At 36.9% G+C, this 18807-nt stretch overlaps 1 protein-coding gene across 1 annotated transcript in view; it reads right to left on the reverse strand.

The window, feature by feature from the left end:
* Positions 1-18807, reverse strand: part of luzp2 (leucine zipper protein 2) — a 139436-nt gene that overhangs the window by 35239 nt on the left and 85390 nt on the right. Inside the window, exon 7 of the mRNA XM_062433566.1 lies at positions 3916-3978. Within this exon, the coding sequence (XP_062289550.1) occupies positions 3916-3978 (63 nt within the window). The remainder of the gene's footprint in view (positions 1-3915; positions 3979-18807) is intronic.

Raw genomic sequence — 18807 nt, forward strand, 5'->3', positions numbered from 1 at the left:
GCTCAAGTTAAAGCAGCTTTCTAAAAACGATTACCACACCAAATGAAATGTATTCCAAAATACAATGCAGGAATTCCCAAAGCCAATTTTCTCAAGATGAGAGCGCAAATCACACATAAAGGATATGTGCTGTTTACTCATACAAAACCTTAAAATGTATCACATGCAATAAAAGAAGCTTCTGCTTGGAAACTTTATCCAAGGCCAACTAAAAAAAGATCTGGCCTAATCTCAATTAGGGATTAATCTCTGACGTACCCAATGCTCTAAGGAGATCTTAATTGAAAAGATCTTTGAAGCATGAAGAGCTGATTTCTAGACAACAATTATGTGTAGCCTATGTTCGAGGGTAAACATGCTCTTAAATGTTAATCTACTTTCGGGTGGGTGTCCGCTGTCACAATCTGATTATAATGAAGTGAAAAGTTCAATAGGTCAGTAAAAATCACTCACATAGTGCACATCATAATTTAGACCTCATGAACAGATGTTATGTTTTAGCACATCTGGATCCCTTCGCAATAGACAAACATGTAATAGAAGAGTGCTGTGGCAATTATTTTCAGCTTTAGTATCCATCTCTCTCTGTCAGTCTACAGTAATTACAGTGTGATTACAGGCCCAGTCAGTGACCTTTCCCCTTTCAACATAAATAACTTCCCAGGATGAAAGTAGGGGCATGGATGAAAATTCCCCTCTCTGATTTACTTCAGCGTTTATAGCCTTCCAAGGGAATTGAAGACAGTGACCTCCATCTACCTGTGTTCAAGAAAATGTCTCTAGCTACCTTCTCCCTAAAGAGACCAGTCCACTTGCCTTGATAACAGCTCTGCAGAAATAATCAGGAAGGCAGTGAAGCACTGGACACAAACACAGCTCGATGTAGAGAGAGTGCAGAGAATGAGGCATTAGCAGCCACAAGCCCAACTACTAATATTTTTATAAATAATTTCTCCTTTGCTGTCACTAATTCTGGCTCAGTGTAGAGTGACCAACATAATGGCTTGGAAAAGCCTGGTCAGTAAAATATCAGGGATATTAAGCTGGAGAATCTGGAGCAACAAAGAAAGGCCTGTTATTTTCAACACCAGTTTCCTGTGTGTGTCAATAGGAACTCAAGGATAACTTGTTGGAGCAGAATGGGGATCGATGAACAGCCCTTCTACGTCAAGAGCTACAAAGTGCAAAATTCTCTTTTGGGTCTCTGAACTGTGGTGTGCACGCATCTCTGAACCATTCAAAGCTTTAGTCTATCATTACAGATGATGCCGGACTAATTCCAGTTACAAGAGGAGAGTCAGTCCGTCAAGAAAACACCTCATCTACCTTGCAGAGACCTGTCATTCTCAAACAGAAAAAAATAACGCTAATGCTCAATCTTAAATTGATCATTTGTGTCAATTAAGTTATTGTTGCAGTGAGAACTGAAGCGGCAAGTTAGCAGCTCAGTGCTAAGGTGCCACCTGAATATTAAACTAATTTTATAAAATATTAATAGTCACTTGGGCAGCTACATGTGATTGATGATACATGCAACTATATATTAGCTATGCAAAATAAAAATAAATGAAATCAGAGTGGTCATAGTTAATGTAACTGTTAGTTTTATTTAGATTTTGGTGGATTTAGCTATTTGAAACTTGAATACAAAGATTTGCGGTCATGTAGCACTTGATGCACAGTAGAGAGTCTCCTTTCTAAGCTAACCTCTGCTGCACTACTTCTCATGTTCATATGTATTTTCCTATAGAGCAAAGTGAACTGAACCAATATTATATTGTGATTAATAAACTAAAATCTCACTGCTACAGTAAGCCACATGGAAACTATAACAGCTGTAGTTGACGAACCCTAACAGAAACATTTTTGTTTGTTTAAAACTGACTTGCTCAAATTGGAGAGAAAATATTATTTCAGGTTTCCAGAAAGAGTGATGAATGAATGAAGTAATCTATGGGGAACTACACTAAGAACCTCAGGTGCAACTAAAGTGCTTCATAATGGGCTGTGCATGAAGGAGAGAGATGTGCGCCTGATCAAGAGAAAAGAGGCAAAGAAATTAAGTCATTTGAGAACATGGATTAGTATTTCAAGGGCACAAATATTATTCTGAGACTACAGCTTTATTTAAGAGACTCAAATTTTACAATTTCTCCTCTGATACATGCCTGGGCTGCAACTGATGATTATTTCCATTATTGATTACTCTATCAATTACTTTCTTGATTAACTGATTAGTTGTTTGGATCAGAAAATGTCAGAAAATGGTGATAAATGTTGATCACTGTTTACCAAAGCCTGAGGTGAAATCATTAAATGTCCCGAGCAACAGTTCACAACCCAATGATAATTAGTTTATTATCATAGAGGACTAAATAAACCAGAAAATATTCACAGAGAATTTGGAAATTACTCAAACAATTAACAAATGATTAGAAATATTTGGAGATTAATTTAATATTTTGCAACTAATCATTGCAGCTCTAATTGCTTGACTATAAAAATGGAAACTACTAACAATGGTTCTGCTATTCAAAAGCCTTGGTAATGTCCTCTGTGGCACTGATCGAACAAGCCTCAGCTGTAAGTCCAGTCCAGGGTTTTTTTCTAAAGAAAAATCTCCATCTCAATACAGAGGTTGCCATCTATCAAGGGGCCTTCATCATCACACGCTCAATGTGTTAAAATCGGAGGTACTGGGAATTTCTTGGAATCAGTCGCTGCACAGCTGCATAACTATTGAGCCCACGATTACACAGTACCAACTGCGCTGACTCGGACATATCATCTGGACGCCCGCAGGACCTACTGACTTACAAGATCCTGCATGGCTAAATTACAGTGTTAGCATTGGTCAGAAGGGCGGTAAAAGCAGCAGTTCAAAGCTCAGCTCAAGGCTTCGCTAAGGTTGTGAACCTGGTGGATGCTGCTGACAGGAACAACTGGAAGCAGAGCTGAACTAGGAAAACCAAAAAAGTAGATGACAGCAAAAATGACACAGTAGAAATATACTTGCCACTGCTCTCACTAAAACCTGAGTTTCTTAGATTGTACTGTACAGCCGTCAAACAGCTCACTGTTAGAGACAAGTTGTTCTGAGATTCACCAGACAGTCAAAACCAAGTAATATTGTGTTTTTGTGTGAGTGAGAGATAACCTTTAGGTCTTTCAACACAAATAAGTAACACCAAAAATGTCCTAAAAAGTGTTTCAATCAATGTTGAGAATTTACTATAATTTCAAGGGAAGAAAAATTACGAAATAGTGTATATCCTCAGATTATTATACATCAAATGAGCAAAAAACATCTCAAAATAAAAAGAAAATTGACCATAAACAGAAAATACATGGTGGCAGAATACATGACCATCGTTACTTACAGAGAATTAAGGAAAACACTGACAATGTACAGCCTGAGTGGACACAGTCTGGCCATGTCCGTCAAAGGCAGAACAGACTACCCAAGGGAGGCCAGGCTGTGTTCACTTTGTCAAAAAAGAGAGGTGGAGACAGAATCTCACTTCCTATTATACTGTGAGAAATACAAGGATATGAAAGGTTTTCTTGGAAAAAAGAAAAGTTTATCCATATCCCCGAACCTCAGAAATGTGTGGGGAGAGTGCAGTGATATATGTTAAATACTGACATACTCTAAAAGAAACAAGTTCTACAATGCTATGGGATTACATCTGTAAAATACTGTCAATACAGTTAATGATGAATCTGAATTAGAGATAATAATTTTGCATCTCTCAATTAACATGTATTTTGTTAACATTGCTAACTTGAACAAAATTTCTGTGTAAAATCGTATGCATTGCAACATGATTTCATGAACATTGAACTCTTATGTATAAAGGGAGCAGATAGTTATATATGTGATAAAAACACAGTGGACTAACTGAAAATCCTTACCTCTTCAGCATAGGCATCACAGAGTTTGTGTCCCGAGAGTAATTTAGTTTTCAGGCTCTTGTTCTGAAAAAAAGGAAAGAGAGGATAATGTCATTGGTGTCGGTGTCCTGTGTTCCTCACTGTATGCACTTTTACATTTTTTTGTTGCTTTTTTATAAGCATTGGCTGACTCAGTGGTCCTCAGTTTCTCGGGCAGGGCATTTGGCTGTGCAGGAGTGCTGACAGCAAGTGCTCGGATGCCTCTCGATTTCAGACTAGAGTTGAAGAGCAGTCAGGAGTGCCCTGTCTGAAGATCTGAGAGTGCACTCAGGCTCATAGGCATCTAAAAGGTCAGGAATGTAGCTCAGGGCCAGACCCCCACTGAACTTTAAACGTGATCAGTAAACCCATGAAATCCTTTGACTGGCAGCCAGCAGAGGGATGCCAAAATAGGGGTCATAAGGTCTCTCTGTTTGGTGCCAGTTAAGATCCTCGCAGCAGTTTTCAAAACAATCTGGAGGCATGGGAGTGATCTCTGATTTGGAAAGGAATAGAGCCAGTTACAATAATTTACAGGAGATATGGTAAAAGCGTGACTAATCATCTCCAGGTCACACAGGGATGTAAAATATTTTTTATTTCTGGAAACATTTATCAGCTGTGAAAAGCAGAACTGCAGCTCTTTCATAACGAGAGGGCTCATAACAAAAACCTCATTTCTGAAGCTATAAATATTAGATAAATGGCTAATTTTCTAATTTTTCGAAATGACATATGAAATTCAATACCCATGGGTGAAAAGATAATGTAGTACCTCTTTTTCCTCAAAGGTGAGGTCATCAGCAAGCATCCCACACACGTCTCTGGCCACAGGCTTAGTTTAAGAGCACACACTGTGATTTTTAGTCTGAATGGAGCTGAAATCCCCTTATTTAAGTCAAATGCACGGCTAGATCTTAGTGTCATCTGTGTGATAACGAAAGTCTGACAATGATACACCCAAAAGGGATCCTGTAGATTCCAGGCAGGAGGGAATGAGAACTGAAGGTGGTAACAGCATTTGGAGAGAAATAATTTCCTTTTTCACTGATAATCATCTGTTTGTAAGTTCTGCTGTAAATCAACTTATGCTTAACCCAAAATACCAGTCCAGATCTCAAGATGACCCAATAAAACAGCACAATCAACTGTGACGAAAGCTGCACTAACGTCTCCAGCATCTGCAGTTAAGAGATGGTCATTACAGGATTCAAAGCTGACCATCTGTGCTGTGATTTAAAACTAGGTTGACTCAGAAGTGTTATTAAGGTGTAAAACGAAAAAGGTACTTAAAATACTAATGCAGTATGCAAAACATACTGCATCATGTAGAATATTGTATACATGTGCATTGCATAGTTTTTTTTAGCAACCTGACAATGTAACATTTTCATAAAGTTTTCAAAAGAATTATACATAATATCTTCACTGACAACATATTTCATTTGTTTTCCTCATCCCCTTGTAGCAACTAAATTAAAACAATTATATTTAGTTTCAGGCATTCACAGCTCAAATCAACACTGACTTGAATCAGAAGACAGAACATGTTTACAAAGTTGAACTGAAACAGTGATCTTTCCTAAACTTTAACCAAGTGAAGAGTTTTTCTCTCTAAATCCAACCTACATACGACTCAGGACTGTGATGGATATAAAACAAGCTCTGGCCACTGAACACAAAATAAGTTTTCCAGCAAAAGAAATTAGTAGAATATAAACAGGATTTCCAGGAGACAGTTTGGAAGATGTGTCTGTATGTGGCTGGAAAACATATTGGAGGCAGAAAGAAAATTATGATATGTGTGAGACTTTATAAAATAACAAAATACCCCCCAGAATGTACACTTTCACTAATTAAATACACTAAGAATACTATTCCTTCACAATAAAGGACCACATTACATTTCTGTTTTTGTCTTAAAACCAAATCTAAATGTATACTATCTAATAATATCTAATGTCAAAGTTGAGGTGAAACTGCAAAAATAAGGAGAGGAGCCACATGCCAACACTTTGCAATAGTTCCTATTTTGTTACCACAAGCTGTGTGATACACAATGTTCAGGGAGATGGATATTTCACACTTTCAGTTTTTCAAAACACAGATGTGAGTGTTTTTAGAAGAGCTGAAAAAAATGGTTGCAAGGGACATAGAAGCTTAGGATGTGTTGAAGGGATATGTGGCTCACTATGAACTTGATAGCTAAAGGAAACACACAGGTGATCCTGTAACATTTGATATTGAGAGGAAATTACTGCCACTGTTCTGTAACTAAGCTTGTACCACTTCTGTTTAACTTAACAAAGAAAAAAAACCAAATTTAATTAGTCACAAGTTCATCATAGCGGCCATTTGAGATGTGTTATTACTTTTCATTGACTCATTCTTAATGAGTTCGTCAATGAGCTAATTACATGTAGTCGAGGGTCTATTCTTCAAACTCACCAAGCAGTAACAACAATGAATGTTATTAAAGAAAGTGAAACCCAACCACCAAAAACAACCTGAGACCCTGAAGAGGTTCTTGCTCTTCAGCTCTTGCTTTGCTTTTCCATATGTAACACTGCATGACAAAAAGTGCATGCAACAGCAACTCCTTTTCCATGCTGGTTTTGCATATGAAGAGGCTTAGAGTGTGATCTAACAGACTTTGAAACACGATGTTGGGTGCCAGCAGGGGTGGTCCTGAACATCGCCCAGAGTGTGGTGCTGCTCAGCTTTTCAAAAGCAGTAATCTCCAAACTGTGGAGTGAATGTATGGACCAGAAAATCTCATCACAATGTTTCCTGTGTTGGACACAACACTCAGAAGATCCACATGGGAAATGACAGTTCTACTCCACACCACTGTATGACACTCAACATCAAATAGCAGTTGTTTGCAATAAAGAATAAACACTGAAACTCAATGAAAATTTAAAAAAAATCCTGAACTTCAAATATGATAAGGTTTTGATTCTTAAAGTTAAAATTAATTTCAATATAGTATAAACATGCATATCACAAGCAGCATCACAACACTTCCATATATACATGAAAGAGTTGCCTCAATCATCCAATGAGAGGACTGGACAGATCACTCTTTTTAATTAGTACATTCATATTATATTAATGAGAAATTGGGTTAATACAAATAGTGTCAAAAATATCAAAATGGTAGAATATAATTGTCTGTATTATTGTCTGACAGGTGACGCACACTATTTGTATTAACCCAGGTGCTCATTAATTAGTCAGAGTGATCTTTCCAGTCCTTTCATTGGATGATTGAGGCAGCTCTTGTTTGGATGTATGGAAGTGTTGTAATGTTGCCTGTGATATGCCTGATGAAGGTTGGATAGACCAAAACGTTACAGCAACTTAATAAACAAACAGCAGTGACTGAGACAGTGTGCGGGACCTTTTTTCACTTTTTGATTGCACTTTCCTCCTACGCACCTGCCACTACTCAGGTGTGCAGACATTCCTGTCTTTAATACATGATTAATAAAATGATCCTGGAGATTAAAAAAAAAATGAAGCTGGGTCTGGAATCTCTCCTTACTTACTGTACAGTGCACTAAATCCAATCCTTTGTCATTTTATCTGAGTGTACAAATGTTCAAATGTTCATGCTCTTCATTGTGCTCAAACCAGGTACACAACTGTCTGCCCAACAATAAAATGTATTCCATTTTATAAGTGCAAAAATAGGATAGGATTTATGGAAAATATTTAAACATGCAACAGTAGGAAAAGCACAGATGTTACTAATAACATTACTGATAGGCTGTGTTGTTCCATTCAAGTGTCCCAGTAAGCTGGGACAGTGTGACAGTCAGCCAGGATGCAAAACACCAGGACAGAGACAGCTAAATGGATTTAAGCCATCATTAATTCAATGATATACACCTGTGCTTTTCAAAAGGAAAAACACAGGTGGCTGATTATAGTCGTGATAAACTACAAAAAGACGAGTGTCCAAAATGTACTGCTCACTGTAGAGTCAATTATTGTTTGGAGTAGTGAGTGATTGTTTTTATTAGTTAACGTGACATGACAAAAATGTGGACTCTCAACAATTGTAAACTTAGTTTTAAATTCAAATTCAAGATTATTATTTACAAAAATTCAAATTTTTGCACATTTCAGACACTCTCCATTCTGTCTACCTCAGTCTTGTCTCTGCTGCTTTAGTATCAGCTGCAGTCACTAAAGCTTTTGCAGGCTTTAGTGCAAGTTTTTATTTAGCGGAAATGTAGTATCGCCATACAAAATTATGCCTCATAGATGGCACATTAAATTCAATTAAGTGGAGATAACACATTTGGCTAAAATGTTGTTGTGCTCTCATGATGGATCTGCTGCTTGATGTTGGAGACAGCTCAATGTTATTAGGTGACAAGTTGGCGGTGAACCACAGGGACAGTTTGGATACAGAAGGCGGGTGATTGTGCATCAAGCAGCTGGCCTTTGACGTCTATGTATAAATAATGTGGTCACCTCCACAGTTGACAGATCAATGCTTAATAATGATCACTCACATCAAAGATGCAACTGTATATGGTTATAATGAAATATTTCCATTTAATGTGTATATGTACTGCATATATAAAAGTCAAATTGGTCAAATACTTCCTGTACTTTTGAATATGAATGCATGATACAGGCAGGTTGGTGGCAAAAACACATCCTGGGAATTCCCAACATCAAAACTGCAGTGTGCACCAGAGTACTAACAACTGATAGGGCCATTTTTACAAATTCAAACTCGAGGCCTTAGTGTACTTTGATATGTAAGTACATTTGCTTCTGCATTACATCATTATTATTATCTGAAAAACAAAATCTTTTTGAAAAAAATGCTACTGAGGCAATGTTCAGTGCTGTATTTTAGCAAGCAGCAAAAGGCTACATTCAGTTGAAAAAGTGTCAGTTTCTCACATGTGGTACATTTTGGCCTCTGTTTTTTCTTTGCAATTCAGTTCTCACTCCCACACACACCTGTACAGTGTACTCTAACACATACAATACATGCACGCCGAGCAGAGGTAATGAGCTTGGATGGCAGTTGTTTTGTGATTCAGTGAGGCAAAACTGGCCGAGTATCAATTCCAGATAGTTGCACCTCCTCTCGCCCATACAGAGGGACCACCATTCGAGGACATGCAGAACTGGCAGCTGTCGTGAAATGTGACGTAGCTTCGCCGCAGGACATACTCAGAGTGAAAATGAGATCCTCTGGAGCTTATATGTCACAGTGCATTATGCAAAATGCGAGACTCTGAGCTGCATATGTCGAAACGTGTTATTCCCGGAGAGCTGTCATTCTGCAGACCAAAAATAAAGGAACAATTTTTAAATTTACATGTTGCTCATATTTTCCTTGTAGAAAAAAAAAAACCACAACAGCACACAAACAAATTCTACAAAATCTGTCACTCAGTCTGTCACAGGGTCTGTATCATTGTGGATTCCCCACTTTTTACTTCAGATCACACACAAAAATGCTGCAACAAAGGTTTCTTTTAGATATGGGATGATTTAAATACAAAATTAAAGCATGAATTCATCCTCGTGAACATTGCAAGATTGAAGAATTAAGTCTAGCGATGAAACTAACAATTAATCTGTCAAATAGCTGACAGACTACAAAATGTCAGACAATGGTCTCAATTATCTGTTGTCATGTCTCCCCTAAAACATTTTGTTACAGTTGGCTTGGTCTGGGGGTGTGTTTTCAGCAGCACGGATGCTACTGAATGATCACAGAAATATTGTAGGAATATAACAGACAGCAGTGTCTCTCTATGATCCTCTCACTCCTCCATGATTACATGTTGCTACTTGTCACTTTGATCATTCAGGAGACACCACTCTATAGAGTATATAGGCTACAATAAATTATAGATGTGAGTATTTAGAGTATACAGTTGAAATATTATTATATTTGCAAGATGAAACTGACAGAGGGGCGGGACTGAGAGAAAGTGATGCAATTACAAGTCTGTCTTCTACTTCAGAACCATGGACAGCTGCACCATGGATTTATCAATACACAGCACAGTTAGGATACTGATATTTCAGATCCATAGTTGATTCTAACTTGCACAAACCTCCCTCATATAAAGAATCAATGAATAAGGGAGACTAGACAAACATACTCAACTAAACAACTTCTCTGCCCTGCGCTCTCTCTGCTACTAGGGGACGGAGAGGGGGAACAATGAGGATGGAATACCCCCTCATCCCCTCTCAAATTATCTACAGTCCGTTTCCCAAAGTCTAAAATGCAACCTAAAATCTCATATTTTGTGTTGACCAATAATCTACAACCCAAAGATATTTTATGATAGAGGACTAAAGAAACCTGAAAATATTCACATTTAAGAAGCTGGAACAAGATCATTTTGGCTTTTTTTTCTTAAAAAGATGTAGTTGTATATAGCGATATAGCCATATAATGATTTCAGCACTAAAAAATTGTCTATCTGACTCAACCGAGTTATTTTCACACATAAAGTGCTGATATGTTGACAGCCCCTGAGTGCTGATATTTACTGTCCATCTAGGTCAGCCTTCACACTACTCACCACATTAGTGTTGGATCCTTTTAGTCGTAGTGTGAAATGTCAGAAAGCGCCTCCTCTGGTTATTTATTAATTTTTTAAAATTTAATTCTGGTCTTATTGTTCCCACAGTAACACCATGGAATATGAATGTACTAATGCACACTTAGCTCTGTCAGATCTGTGCCTCAAACTATGTAATTCCCACTGGTCAAATGGAGAGATGAACTCCTTCCCACACAGCCATGCACTACAAACTTGAAAAAAATCCAAAACAAAACAAAAAAACACGTCTAAGACAACAACAAAATAACTAAGCGCAATGCATTTAGTGTTGGCATTTTTCTTTTCTTTTTTTAAAGCACAGTCACACTAGGCATTGCATGAATATTGCCTGACACTACTCAGGGGTAGTACAAGCGAGAGACTGTTGTCACAATATATTTTAGCTTAAAAGGTCAATAAGCTTCATTGTAAAGACACAAAGAAAAAAAAACAAGATGTTTCTGCTTTAATGGCGTACATGTCTCAAAATATGACTTCATTATTCACATCAATTAAAGGCCACAATGAACTGTGTTCACAGACCAAAATGGACTCACAGTCTCTGGTGTGGGTCAGTAGATAATGCCACAGATAATGAAATGTTTCTTTTAAAATAAACATTCTCAGTGAAATGTCACGAAGGGTTCTGTTTAGTTTTTAATGAACTTCTCAAAGATTTGATGCTCAGTAAGGCACGAAATAAAGAAATGCCTCAACTTTCTAAATGCATCTTGGATAATGTCAAGTACATCGCCAGTGTCTGAATCTGTTTACACTTAGCCACAGAAAATGAACAGAAGCTTGTTGAATTGGTGCTGTGAGACAAACGCATTACTCTAGTATTCTGTTTGGTGTACAATTGGACATTTTAATTACAGGAACTCTTGACACCTGCCTCATAATTTTTTGTCTTAATTCATATAATAATTGTAGTATTATATTTATTACCTGTTGAGCCTGCAGGCAAAATCTGAATTGTCTGAGACCTTGAGAGTGTCACATCATTTCTGGCTATGTAGAAACTGTGTTATTCACTCTGTTGGGTAGCAGTGGTGGGAGTAGTGTTCGTTAATAATGTAGTGTAGAAAAGAGGATCCCTTTGCTTTCACTAATTCTGGACTGGAAAGTCTGCCTTAAGACTCCAACAGTGTGGCCAACAAAGAGGAATAGTAGCATTATGGACTATTTAGAGCATTTTGATTTCAAATTATCATAAATTCCTTTGTTGTAAATTTGTATTCATTCATTCACGTGTACCATTTTAGCTCCCAGTGCAGGATTATCGTTATTATCTATTGAAAAATCGTTGGTTGTCTAAGTATTGAAATCCATTATGGACCCAAGCCTTTTAAAACACCAGTTCTTGAAAGCCATATACTGTTTTCCTGTGGCAGAGTTCAGTGTGAGGCTCATTTCCATTAAACGTCACGGGGTCACTCTCAGTAATAGTTTCAACAACCTGTACAGCACACCACAAAATATACTACCAAAAACTAGACCAGTCCCCCACTGCATAGTACAGAGTATAGACTCAGAAAGCAGTTTCTAAAAAATGTAATGAATTTAATCTGCTTAACATTTTCCAGCTGCATTCATAAAAAAAAGTTTTGTGGATCAAGAAAAATGGACTTTGGAAAAAAAAACACATAGTTGGCATGTCATTTAATATAAAACCCTGAAACTGAATAATCAATTATTAACATTAAATAATGTGTGGGAATTTTTTTGCAATCTATGCAATGTTTTCCTAAGTGTTAACTCATAAATTGATTTATGAATACCAGTCTTAGACATTTTATTTTTTATTCAAAATATTTCTTCTTTATAACCTAAAAAATGCATGAATATAACAAAATAAAACCCCATTCTATGGTCTGTCTATTTGAAAGCTCTCGTCATATATTAATCACACTACACATGTAACATAATCGATTACAATCACTGTCTAGAAACTCAAAGCTATTTCAAAGACAGAAAAAGAAGATACTGGCATTGAATACAGCAAGAAAATTGTGGCAGGGCCTGCATCTGTTCTCTAGTTATGTAACTGTTGAACACATTGGATATAAATTACTGATATTAGCAGAGCAAATGTTCACTGTGGATAAGCTATTAAATATGACATACCCACAGACATGTTACAAGGCATTTGGCAGCTTGAGCTGAACTCATCTTGGCAATTTCTTACAGACTTGAGGTCAAAGGGGGATTATGCATAAGTGAAAAGACTGTCACTGTTTCACTGTTTTGACACATAATCGTGTGCATGCGCTATGTATGCTGCGTTTGAAACAGAAAGGTCTAGTGATTGTATTTTCCCTTTACCTGTCTGCAATTGTCAATTTATTTTTGCTGCTATTGCTCAAGGGATACCGCACTGCATCTGATGAACCCTGCGTTGCAACAAGAGGGCAAAAAAAACAGACAGTTGGCAAATGAAGCAAACAAAATCCTCAATAGCTATAATTTGTTTTGCTACAAACTTGCTTGAGACTCAGCCAAAATATTAGGGGGAAACCCTGAAGACACAAGCCAAAAAATCTGCCCAACTTTCTTGTTTCCAGGTTTGACGTTTTATTCAGGTTTTTTTTTTTGCATTCTGAAGTCAAAACTTTCAATTGCAGTTTATTGCAATTTACTTTTAGATGAAAAGCCCCTTATACAAACTAGTTTCTTAATTTACTCTGTCACTTATGTTTAGCAGGTTGCAGATTCTCCACAAACAGAAGAAACAAATCAGACTAGTTTTATGCAAAAAAAAATGTTCAGTTCCCACTTGAAGTCCTGGGTGATGACGATTCCAGGGAAGTCAAAAGACTCCATAGTGTTGACTGGGGAGTCACTTAGGGTGATGGGGGTGGATGGAGCTGGGTTCTCTCTAAAGAACTGAACCATCTCCACTGTCTTTAGAGCGTTGAGCTCCAAGTTATTTTGGCTGCATTAGGACACTAGATGGTCAGTCCCAAAGATGAGCCCAATGAGAGTGGTGTACTCTGCAAACTGTTTGACTGACTGGTGACTTGAATGAATGAATGAATGAAGGCTTTATTTCAAACATGTAGAGAAACAAAAACAAAGAAAAGATATAAATATATGTATCTTACATAACAGAAAACAACAGTCAAACGCACAAAACAAGGAAAACAACATTGATTAAACATGTTTGAAAAGGAGTAGGAAGAAGCATTCGCTTATTGAATCCTACCCCTTCTCCAATTTATAATTCAACTATTTATTATTTATTTATTTCCTGTGTGTTTATATCTTATTTATGTATGTATTTTAATCCTAATTGTTATTTATATTTACTTATTACCATATCTAAATAATCAAACATATTTGTCTGATACAGACTCAAAAGAAATAAAATAAAATAAATTAAACAGATAAACAAATAAATAAAGAGAATAATATGTGCAAACCCTAGTGCTCGTCCCACCCTCCTTCCTCCCTGTACCTAGTGTAACAGTGATCTTAGGTGTTCTCCATTCTGGTTGGGCATTTAAATCAGCTGACAATATTTAGGTAGTTGATGGCCTAAGGATGGAAGGAGTTACAGTTGATGAACAAAGTTTCCAGAACAGGAGAACAGTGCTGCAGAATCACTGTAACATCTTTACCCCACCCACAGTTAGCATAAAAACAAATGCCTCCTCTTTTTGTTTTGCGGGAGAGCTCTGTGTCTCGAACTGTGGTGCAGAGTCCAGAATCAATCCACACAGCCAAATTTCCATCAAGCACAAAACAGAACGTGAATAGAAGTGTCTGTTCTCCCCAGCCAGTAGTTTAAGTTCATCTAGTTTGCTGCACAGTGATCACATTTTAAAGAGAAATATTCCCATATATATAACAGAGTGCACAGTCAGGGTCTCCACAGATACACAAGTGCACTGGCATATTTCCCTCTCCTACAGCGTTCACTGAATGAACAAAGGTGAGTGCACATATGACCAAAATGCCCAGTAATTCCACAGATGAGAAGGTTGGGAAAGTTGTTTCCCTGATTTTTATGTCCTCTTCTCTGGTGAAAGAGCTGTAGGTAATGTAGCAAAACACTGAGTTTACATACAAAACAAGACAAAAAAGTGCACACCAACACATCGAAGCAGCCACCCATGGCGCCATCTTGATCTTCTTGAAGTGGCCTGAATTAATATCAACATAATAATTGAGCTGCAGGCCATCTCTGCACTAACCCACCCATCTGAACACTATTTTTACTGGTCATTTAACTTATAGTCATTCCTTGTATTTGCTCAAGCTGAATCAGACATGGTAGAATAATCTGGTAAATCAGATGGAAATGAAAGCGGTAAAGCCTCTAATGCGCACAGTGAATTATCTGAGATTAATTGAAGCACTACAACAGTAAAATATGACTAAGCCTAGACAAATTGATATTACTTCAAACTGAATAAATCAAACCCTGATATGCACAGCAGAGCTAAAAACATGGTTATCCACTCTCTAAATTGAGGCATATTGTTGAAGAATGCATGTTTAAAGTTCATATGCTATAATATAATACGAGTTTTGATGACACAAACTTTCAACATGATGTTAAGTGTAGAATTACTGAAATTTTGAATTTTTAGTTGCATAAAAGAAAATAAGGAAAAGAACACTGACATTAGAAAATGATGATGCTGATGAACAGTAAATGACATTGTTTTTTCTTAATTGGTTATTCATAAAATAAGCAGGTATGACTACAGCATAGTTAAACCATGGTTAAAAAGTACCTAATGGGATTTTCTTATAAATAAGCAGAGTTATTTTTACATCAAGTGTTACTCACTGAAGTGCACTGAATTGTAGAAAGCATTTACTTCTTTTTCTTAAAGTTTTTTAAATCCTAAATGTTTAAATTCATGTTTAATTCATGTTTACCAGCTTACAATCTTCTTTTTTCCTGCATTTGCTGGTGCATTTGCTGTGTTTCTCGGCTCATTACAGCCACTGTTGATCACTGGAACATTATGAAACCATTGGCATGAATGTATACCGCATCACCCACATGCACATTTGTCCTTGTGTGTGCACAGGACAAACACAACTAGGACCCACTCAAACTACTCCATAGCTTCTCCATCCATCAGACCCTGTAGACAGTCTTTAAAATAAGGCAACTCAAACTACTTGGTTATGGTAATGGTAAGAGGCAGCTGTGGATTAGGTGGTAGGCCAAGTTCATTATAGGGCTGGTAGTTAGATCAAAGCATTCTCGATCAAGACTCTTGAAGACTCCAAAAACAGTTCAATGTGTATATGTCAGAAAAAGTTTAAGTTCCTCAAGACAAATGTGTCTGCTAAAATAATTGTTGGTCTACAGCATGACCTGGTCTCCAGGGTAAAAGAAAATGGATCCATCTACTACCCTAACCTCTACAAACCTACTTTTTGTTGTGCTAAACAGCAGATCATTTCCTGTATTGACCTGTAACACTGAATGACCATCATATACAGAGTTGTCCAATATGAAGATACTGGTGGTCTATGCTGGGTTATTTGCCTTAACTGCTGGTATCAGTGTTTGGACCCATTTAGGGGCACTTAAGGACAACTAATTTATTGGTCTGAGCGTCCATATGCTTTTAAAAAACCTTTCAAAACAATCAATCTGCAGATGGGACCATTGATTATGCCTAATGGTCTTTAATACTATTCCAGGGTACCATAGGGGGCTATTCTGTTCTATTCTGTTCAGTTTGTTCCATTAAGAGAAAAGTAAATGGGTTGATCGTCCCTCACTGTATAAAAAACAGCAACATATTAGGGTGTAGTGTTACTAACACATTAAAATGACCCTATTCCAATGTAATACATTGTTGTAATGTACAGTAAGTAAGTTCAGTCCTTTGTAAGTACTGAATAAAAGTGTAATGTACCTTGCTTACAAGGATGTCATGGTACATTATGTGGAAAGTAAACTCATTTAATATGCTAATTGAGGTACTTAGCTGCTTGAAGTCTTTTTTTTAAAACAGTGATTCTAAGCAACATGACATCATTTTCTGTGGCTGTACTCATTATGTTAATTATACTGCTTCTCATTAAGAACTTGGGTGTTTGTTTATGAGTCACACTAAAATGTTTGCAAGGAGAAAGCAAAGAATAGGAGGTCAACACCATTCACTTTATGTTGTCAGTTATGAGGGTCCATTATAAAATCACATTACAGTAAGTTATCAGTCAGCTGCCTAATATCATCATATTATAAAACAGTTAATTAAACATGGGTTAAAAAACAACATGACCGACAATGTTCAGTAAGCAAAATAAATAACTAAGAACTATACTAAAACTATACCTACAGAAAACTAGCACACTGTGTTACTTAAAGGCTCCTAGTTAGAACATTTGTAATAATAGAAGCAGCTTTTATAACAAATAAAACATACTTCTCATTGATTCATTTGAAACACTACATAATAATGATTTAATGTAGCTCTTTTTGGAAATGTTACCATTGCAGTGTATTAAAATGATCCTAACCTCTTAATGCACCACACATCACCCGTAGACCTCGTGAAGAATGTAACCCCGCATCTGTGATTAATGTGTTAAATTCACAGAGGATAAGCAAATGTTTCTTCCTGTTGAATTTATCTAAGGCAATAAATATCTTCAGATAAAACTTTAAAGTAAAAGGTCTCCTTGTTGAGTAGGTGGACAAGCCTCCTGAATTCACTACATTAAAGCCATTAAAAGTTTTCTTGGAGCCAGAAGAATAGTCAAAGTGGTAGAGGCAGAAAGTGTGGTAAAACACAAGAAAGGCAAAGTATCAAACAAATAGTATTAAATGACCTCAGTGTCAAATTGGAATACTCAATTTCTGTTAAGAGCCATTAAACATATACATTCATTTTACAACATTTTATGTGTTGTTCTTGCCTAGTGTCACAGTGCAAGCCCGTGCCCTCTAGAGAATAATGGATGACTAGATGTGCTGACCTTAGGCCAAACATTTCATTCTTAGGCTGGTTAGTCTGTGGTCTGAGAGACTGGGTTTGAGACCCAATGTGGGGAAACCTCCCTCACTACACAGATTTAATGATTTATTATTATTTGTTTATATTTAAAGCACCCAATAACCACTTAGAGTAACTTATAATCACATTATAATGCATTATAAAATGATTATAATGTGTTATAACTGAGAATTATAATACACTATGATCTTAAAAAAGCCAGCAAGTGATCAGATATTATGAATTATGATAATTGAACTTAAGTCTTTATAAAATGCGTATAATTATACAATGCAGATTATAATACATAAGTATGTGCATTATAGACATGAGCTTCACAGAAAGTGTTACTGAATAATGATACAGGAATGCTTTCCAAGAAATGATTTTTCTAAAATAAGGCCCTGTTATTCTGGTCTGAAACCATTCTCTGAAGTCTTGACACTGTCTTGTCGTGTCAGGACATTTTGAAATTGAACGTCCTGTGTAACCACAATGTTTGTGAAGACAGCCTCTAGCCACAGTAAAAAAACATTAAAAAACACATGTAATTTTCTGAACATCTCAAAAAAATATCTGGAGTCACAGCCTTCATCAGTCTTGAAGCTCTTGGATGTATTTCTGTAAAAAAATAGACCTTCCACTTTATAGTGTCACAGCTGTATACCACAGAAAACTGGTCACTTGTCTGAAAGCTGAGGGCCAGAAATCAATATCCATGGCAGGCTGTGAGGAATAAAACAACGCTGCTAAGTGACAGCATGACACCAGCACTCTGAACACATGCAAGCCTGTCCTTACCTCTCTCAAACAAGCCTCTATGATTTGAGTTCAGCGACAGTGTGCATGATGCCACACAGAGTGAAAATTTAACATTAAGTGCAAAACAATGTGGAGAGTGACACAAATGTAATCCCACTTGTAGAATAAAGTCGAAGACTTATGCATAAATGTAGGAGTTGCCAGCAGGTGGCTGAGTTACCCAGACAGACATCCCACACATCTGCAAATGAGGAACCACAATTTTTCACTTCAAGCTGATGCAAAGCATCTCCTTGATAGCGGGGAAAACTTTGTGGCTGATAGTTACTTCGCTTTCACTGTGGAATAAAGAAGCGCAATGATTCGATTTTCTGATGACAGTATATATTGCTCTGGACCATCAAAGCTCTTTCTAAATCACGCTGTAAGTCAGTGCATTTTTTTCACTCATGAGAGATCATTCTGTGTAAATAAGGACATCTGACTATACATCTCAGCGAGCACCAAAGTGGTAATCTGCTGGTCAAAATATAGCTTAACATTTA

This window comes from Scomber scombrus, chromosome 1, assembly GCF_963691925.1.
Source record: "Scomber scombrus chromosome 1, fScoSco1.1, whole genome shotgun sequence".
Lineage (NCBI taxonomy): Eukaryota > Metazoa > Chordata > Actinopteri > Scombriformes > Scombridae > Scomber > Scomber scombrus.